Source organism: Acanthisitta chloris, unplaced genomic scaffold, assembly GCF_000695815.1.
Source record: "Acanthisitta chloris isolate BGI_N310 unplaced genomic scaffold, ASM69581v1 scaffold27268, whole genome shotgun sequence".
NCBI classification, from domain to species: domain Eukaryota; kingdom Metazoa; phylum Chordata; class Aves; order Passeriformes; family Acanthisittidae; genus Acanthisitta; species Acanthisitta chloris.
Window position 1 is genome coordinate 548 of NW_008689064.1, and position 8,004 is coordinate 8,551.

The window sequence follows — 8,004 nt, forward strand, 5'->3', positions numbered from 1 at the left end:
CTTGATGATCTTGGATGTCTCTTCCAACCTGGTTGATTCTGTGATTCTTGATATGGTTTAGTGGACATGGTGGTATTAGGTCAAAGGTTAGACTTGATGATTTTAGAGGTCTTTTCCAGCCTTCATGATTCTATGACATTTGTGCTTCGCTGCTTTCTTAGTGACCACATGAAATATGACTGGAGTTTGCTGTTGCACTGTAAATGTTACTTCCCAGGAAAAACATAAATGGAGATTAATCAATGCAGATTGGCACTTTCAAAGTAAGCCTGACATGACTGAATGCAAGTGGAATTGCCAGGAGAGTTAATAATCAGGGTTAGCCTGTTTCTGTTGGGGTATTCATTTGGTCTTTAGTTTGCTGTCTGCAAGTGTTATGGTAAGAGGCAAGTAGCAACAAACCATAGGCTGGATGCAGAGTTTTCATAAAGGCCATATCCAGCCTGCAGAAATGAGTTTGAGTACTGTGGCTTGAGGGTGTGTGTTTTTAAAATAGAACTGTATGGTTCTGTCAGATATTCAGGATCATTTTCCAAAGCTTGCATTAGTGTGTTATATTAGTGAAATCTTACTGCTGTGTAAGTACATTGTGTTACTGGTGCTTTCTTACAAAAGCACCTGTAACAATAACATGCTTCTCTAATGGAAATGTAAAACTCACTGACACTGCAAGTTGAAATGTGTTCTCATTTTGCATTGTTTACATTACTATATTGCTGCTTTTAGAGCTTCCTGCATTTAGTCTGCTAAACTATATGTAGTTTTTTTAATATACAAAAAATTTATGTCTGTAATTTTAGATCTATTGTTGCACAGGATTTCTGGCCATCACAGACCAGTTGCATCAAGTGAATGTTGACTTGCTGGGTTGGTGGCTTTGTGAACGTCAATTACCTTCTGGAGGTCTCAACGGGCGACCAGAGAAGGTACTGGGTGGCTTCTTTTCTTTGCTCAAACCTCGGTAGAGGTTGTTTTGTCTAAAGCTGAAGTACTTCTGGAAAATGTCACAACTTCTATGAAGTATTTGGTAAACTTTTCAAAGAAGTCAGGCCTTGATTTTCGTTCTTCATTTTGTCAGTAACACTTGCCATGCAGTCCTTAGCTGGGCTTGGTTTGAGTCCTCAGTATGACACAAGACACATACTGAAGTGTGTCATGCTGACCACTTGAACCACTTGAATCCCGTTAAATTAGCTCTTGAGTATCTTCTGACTTTGGGAACTATCTTTTCTATAGGATTTGTACAAAAATACTGTTTTACTGGATGCAAATCCTGAGTGTAATAGTGTTCCACATCACATTAGGAAATCGTGTAACCTAGAATAATCTCTTCTAATCGACCAACACATCCACACACCTTCCCTCCCCCCAACTGAAATGCAACTAGTTGATATGAAGTGCTTTGTACTTGCTCCGGAAAAAGGCGGTGTGGTTTTTAGCCTCTCCCACAGAAGGTGAAGTCTCTTTAAAAATCACATTTTTGTAGTCCTGTTGCTTAAAGAAGGGAATAGGCTTGAAAAAGAGACTTTGCTTCCTGAAAGGGAAGTCCTCTGAAAAGGGGACTGCATCCAGAAACTCTTTCACTTCAAAGATGCTCTGAAATGTTATTTCTCTGCAACAGTATTATGATAGCATATTTGGTAATTTGCAGAATTAACAATAACATTTGCAATGTTATGTTTAAAACAAAAGTATTAATCTGCTTCTGTGTTTGCCAGTTACCTGATGTATGTTATTCATGGTGGGTGCTAGCATCTCTGAAGATGATTGGCAGGATACACTGGATTGACAGAGAGAAACTGCGTTCCTTTATTTTGGCTTGCCAGGATGAAGAGACTGGAGGATTTGCTGACAGACCAGGAGATATGGTGAGTAATATTGTTCTAAGAATCTACATAATTGAAAATTTCGACTGGTAAAGTAAGACCTCTTGCTTGAGTGTGACCCAGCTGATGATCCAGGTGTGTTTTGAAGAGCCTGCAGTTTGCTTTGAAGGTAGAATAGGGTAGCAGTGCCTGTGAAGGCCTATTTGAGGAGCACATACTGTACATCACATTGTGGTGTCTCCCACAGAAGTCAGCTGCCATTCCTTAAAATTCTGGTCTGGTTCCTGTAACACAAATCATTTCTCACAAGACCATTTGGAAAATCTGTGTAAGAACACTGTGTTTGATCTCAGGGGTTTTGGGGATGTATGGGGAGCTATTATTTTGTTTTGAGATATGATATGCAAGCTGAAGTCTGGTGCAGGTTAAGTAGTCTTGAGATCTCTTGGTGGTTTTGCCTGATCTAAAGGAGTCCTAAGTGTCTATAAAGAATCCTTGTACTCTAACTTTTGCTCTATGTCAGTCACTGAATAAATCCCCTTACTGGCTTTTGTCTAGATGAGGGAGAAGGAAGCTTTTGTGATAGCATGATGAATAGGCTGATTGGTGGTGTGTATTTTTCTGCTTGGTTGAGAGAGCAATTACTGTTTAGCTAGTCTGTTCTCTTTGGTTTCAAGTGGAGGCAATTGAGATTGTCCAGGTAAAATGGCAAATAAAGTTCATATCTTTCAGGGGTGCTGGACAGATAAAAAGTATTATGAGACTTCATTGCAATTCATATAGAATACTTGGCTGCTTATTTGTTAGTGGTCTGGAAAAGTCTTAGCTGTTTTTATTGCAGCTGCCCATGTCTACTCTGTTCTCCACAAGTGCATTAACTAACAAAGTAGCTTCCTATTTCTTTGCAAGCTGGTACTTTATTCCCAGTTAGGGGAGAAATCTATTTACTCTGGTCTGTCATTTGGAGAGAGTTTTGTGTTCTTACAATAGGAAGGGTTTTGTGTTTCTAAGGAGCTCACAGAAAGGCTTTTTCCCTGTTCAGAATTCCCTGGGAGAAGCCCAGCACTTAGTCTAAATGCTTTTCTGGCTTTGAGATTCAATTTGAGCTATTGAACTATTTGTGTTTTCTGGAAGAGCAGGTTTGCAGAGCCTTTTCCCTATATCTAATGCAGGCATCTTTGGGAGAGTTTCTGCATGTTATGTTAGTGGTCATTTCATGTTATTTTTACCTCTCCTCCAGTGCTGAATTGGGCACTTCTGTAGAAGTGCTGCCTACAGGTTTGTGCTTTGTTCCTGCAGCAACTCATTCCTAACAGACACTGTTAATTTGGGGGCTTTTCTGTTTGAGGTGTATGTTTTTGGGGTTTGGGGGAGTATTGTGGTTTTGGGAGTGGAGGTTTGGGGTTTTTTGTAAATTTTATTTGTAGTTTGGGGAGGTTTTCTAGCAATGTAGGTTGCTGCTTCCCTCTCAGGGTTTTATAATGCAGCTCTGAATGTGGAGACCATTAAAGAGCACTATGATGTTGCTGAAGAGCAAACAGGGAATTTATGGAAGTGATACCTGTAGATGATCCAATTTACTTTTAGTATTTTACTTGTCTTTGCTTCTGCCACCCTGTGATACTGCATGTTAATGGACACATGGGAATGCTTCCTGTCTAACTCAGAGCTGGAAACTTGTCTCAGCAGCAGCTAATTGCCAAGCAGCTCTGAGTAAATCACAGTTCTGTAAATGCATGCTGTGGAAATTGTCTCGTCTCTCCAGCTATGGAGATTTGCAGTTCTCTTGCTGGCAACCAAAAGCTTTATTCCATACGAGTGTAAAACTGATTGACTTTTGGAAACGGACACAAACTTTCTTTCTTCTCCCAGGTGGATCCATTTCACACCTTATTTGGAATTGCTGGACTATCTTTATTAGGAGAAGAACAAATTAAGGCCGTCAATCCTGTCTTTTGTATGCCAGAAGATGTCCTTCAAAGAATAAATGTACAGCCTGAGCTTGTGAGCTAAGCCTTGTAGAAACAAAAGGTTGATATGACCAGTTGGTTTGGTTTTACTGATTTATGATCTCATCCGTGAAGCTGCTAGCATATTCTTCTTTGAGGTGTGTTTACATTATGGAGGTAAAGCAATGGCTTTGCTGTGGGCTTTGTCACTTAGTAAGTTGTATCAGAACAGACTGGTTCTCATAATCTGAGTGTAACATGTTCTTGGGTTGTATTATAAGAGGTGTAGAAACATTTCTAATCTGTCTCTAAATGTAGGGGCCTTGGCTTTTTTTAAGATATTCAAGTCAATGCTTGATTGTGTATGCTTAACTTTTGTATTCTTGTGATATCAACCATGCTAGCGCCAGTCTTTACACAGGCCTGTTTTGGTGGTGGATCACAGAAAGCACTTTAAAAGATTATTAAAAACAGAAACCAAAACAACCAAACAAGATTCTGCTAAGCCATGCACTTCATGCCACACACTTGTGTATTCCATTCTTCCTGCTCACATTTGCCATCACTTTCCTGTATTGAGAAACAAGCTGCTGCTTCTGATAGTAACTGATACCAGTAGAACCAAAATTGTGGTTAAGTATATAAATGTCTTAGTTCTTTGATGAGTCTCTTAGACAAAATTCCAGTGATATTTGAAATACAGCATACCTTGAGGATGTATAGTGAGGCTTGCTAACATTAAGCATTCTAGAGGGTGTCTCTATAGGACAGTGACTTGTAACTGAATATAGAGGTGATCCTAAATTTGTTGCTGGGTTGAAATCCTGCTTTCATAGCTTTTGAGATAATAGTTGCCAATTCTTGATTATGGTGTAATTGAAAATAAAACTAGCCATGGAAAATACTTCTCTGAAGGTTGAAGTCCTCTTTATCTTCACAGAAGTCCTAAAACTGCCTTTTGATTTACATTCCATGCACCCTGAATGGTATTCCAGTTGCAATATACAGTACAAGATAATTGTGAAGAGGAGGAAGCCTCTGATAATCTCTGTATTTATGCTTAAGGAAGGTCAGGTTGTTTCAGACATGGTTTCTAGAGCCAGCTGGTTAGCTTCATCCAGCCTGTTTGTGTTAGTAGAGAGTAAGCTAGAACTGAACCAAGTCATATTTTGGTAGACCTTTACTTGTAGTGAATTGCAAAGAGAGAATGTGAATTTGAATGCTCAAGTATTTCTAATGAATTTTTAAAGCCTTCCCTTTGGGCTTTCAGATAAGGTGAAGACTCTGCTCAGTTGCCTGTTGTATTCTTTGATCAAAGCCTGGAATTAATTTATTTTTCAGGGCTGGGAAAAAGTTAACAGTAGGCTTTGTGTTGAGTGTGAGGGACTGAGAGCACTGATCAGGTTTTATCTAACTGTAAAGGTTAACAGAAAATCTTAAAATAAATGCTTCTTGTTCCAGGCTACCTTTGCATGTGTTGCTTCTTTTCATCCAAGGAAACACTCTTCAGTACATAGGAAGTTGCCTTTATTTCCATGTTGTGTAGGCAAGATGGAAACCTCTTCAGAACGTAGACTCTCTTATAGACCAAGACACCCTGGGAATTAATATGTGGGTGATACTGCATAACAGTGTGGAACATTTCACTGTAGGTTGAAATCCTATTAATATTATTGGAGTTTTGCTCTGAAGAAGGTCTAGTCAATGTAGTTTCCTAAGTCAGCTGTGATTTGTAAAGATCTTATATGATTATAGGTTAAAAAAGGTGTGAGCATGTGCACAAACTAAAAACTTCTGAAGAATATTCTTCCATTCTTCACATCCATTTTTTTAGGCATTTGTAGAAAGAGAATCATCACAATTTTTCTTAAACAAAATCACTTTTCCTGTTAAGTGTACTGTGAAAATAAGTAATTGCCTAGTGTGTCGCTGTTAAGCCATATGTCATTTTGGTGCAAAATGCTTTGTTACCAGATACCTCAACTTTTAAAAATTTTTTTTCTGAGCTTACGTAGTTAGAAACTTGTCAGTAATTAATCTGCTGTTCTCAGTCTTCAGTTACAGGTGCTCTATTAAAGGCTTTCAGAAATGTGTGCTTTCATAGCTGTTTTTTCCCATTGAAATTTTTATATGAAATATCCTGATGTTATCCTAGTACTTGATCCTAAGTACTGCAGTGTAGCCAACATTGCTGACAAATTTTGCAAGGTTCTGTATGAGAATTTGGGAAGGAATCATGAATAATTCAGGTACAAGAAATTGTGTGTCTGCAGATTTGTTTACTAAAAGAGAATCTCTGATTATGTGTGGGAAAATCAACAGCCATTCTGTCACCTTCTACATGGTCAAGTCCATAGGTATGTGCTTTATTCCAAAGGTATTTCCTTTAGGTTTTGTTACACGGCTTGGTTAGGTGAACTCAGCCTTGTGATTTGTGACTATGAATCATAGAACCATAGAATTTAAGGGTTGGAATGGACCTTGCAGATCATCTAGTCCTATCCTACACCTCCTCACTAGATCAGGTTGCACAAGGCCTCATCCAGCCTGGCCTTGAATACTGCCAGGGTTGGGGCAGCCACCATGTCCCTCTGGCTCCCTTGTAGGCCCTTCAGATATTGAGAAGTTGCTATGAGGTCTCCACGCTGTCTTCTCCAGGCTGAACAGCCCCAGCTTCCTCAGCCTGTCTTCATAGGGGAGATGCTCCAGTCCTCTTACCAACTTTGTGGTCTCCTCTGGACTTGCTCTAACAGTTCCATGTCTTTCTTATGTTGAGGACACCAGAACTGTGTGCAGTATTCCAGGTGGGGTCTCATGAGAGCAGAGTAGAGGGGAAGAATCACCTCTTTTGACCTCCTGTCCACACTCCTTTGGATGCAGCCCAGGATATGACTGGCTTCCTGGGCTGCTAGCGCACACTGTCGGCTCATGGTGAGCTTCTCATCCACTGTCACTCCCAAGCCTTTCTCCTCTGCTGGTTTCAGTTCCTTCCCCACACAACCTGTAGCTGTGCCTGGGATTGCCAAGGCCCAGATGTAGGACCTTGCACTTCATTTTCTTAAATTTCATGAGGTTTGCATTGTTCCACCTCTCCAGTCTGTTAAGGTCACTTTGGATGGCACATGCCTTCCTTCCACCTGTGACTGCCCCACACAGCTTGGTGTGGTCAGTGAACTTGCTGAGGGTGCACTCAATCCACTGTCCATGTTAACAACAAAGACGTTGAACAGTATCGGCCCCAGCACCGACCCCTGAGAGACACCACTCGTCACTGGATTCCACGTGGACAATGAGCTACTGCTGACAACTCTCTGCATGTAACCTTCCACCCAGTTCTTTATCCACTGAGTGGTCTGCCCATCGAATCCAAGTCTCTCCAATTTAATGAAAAAGGAAAGGGGGAAGATGGACTCTGTCCTTCTTTCTGCTCTTCTTTCTTTCTTGGATTTTTGCCAGAGGAGATGGTTTTACTCACTCCAGCTTCACGAGTCTGAATGCATATGGAAAGTTCTATGTAGGACTTCAGGACAGTGGCAGTTAGCTGGTCTTCCATACTTTGCAGTGAAACTGAGGTTTGATGTTAAAGGTGTCTGATGATGCTGCTCAGTGCTGAGGGACTGCATGCCAGTTCTGAGTGGGGAGGGTGGTGGCAATGTCTTTCAGATGTTAACTGAGGAGCTGCACAGCTGATGAAGTTTCCATTGCAAAGCTAAGTAGTCATCAAACTACACCTGTCCACAGGGAGTTGTGGCCCAGTAAACACTGGCTTCGGTTTGGAGTGGTTTATAATGCAGGTGCATAAATGCCAGAGGCAAAACAGTGCCTACTCAAAATGTTAATGGAAATTGTTTGTGTATATGACACGCCAAGGTACGAAGCAGTGTTAAGTGTTCTAAAACATGCCTAGAAGCACATGTTTAAGGCAATTGCACAGGTAAACAATCTTTATGGTTTTCATGGGGACCTTATTTGTATTGAAACTCTTGAGCAAGAGGAAAACATCTGTGAAGCTCCTGCTGCTCTGAATGGTGATGAATTATTACAGGACAAGTTCTGTTTCACTGCAGTATTCCTGTCGTGAAGAGCAGAGCAGGCACTGTCCCTGCATGTTTATTACGAAGCTCGTGGCGTGTGCAGCAGCTCTGCCCACTGATGCATCCGTGACAGCGCTGTTCCTCAGAGCAGGAGCTCTCGCTGGCTGGGCTCGGCAGGGCGCGCGGCATGGCGGG

The 8,004-nt window shown here is 41.0% G+C and overlaps 1 protein-coding gene across 1 annotated transcript; it reads left to right on the forward strand.

Annotated features, from left to right (window-relative positions):
• Positions 1 to 800: 800 nt before the first annotated feature.
• LOC103808507 (geranylgeranyl transferase type-2 subunit beta) lies at positions 801 to 3,839 on the forward strand (the record flags this gene model as incomplete). The annotated part of the gene is made up of 3 exons (XM_009081295.1): positions 801 to 926; positions 1,719 to 1,868; positions 3,699 to 3,839. Coding segments are annotated over 3 exons (417 nt in total), but the record flags the coding sequence as incomplete, so codon positions are not given.
• Between the last annotated feature and the right edge of the window lie 4,165 nt (positions 3,840 to 8,004).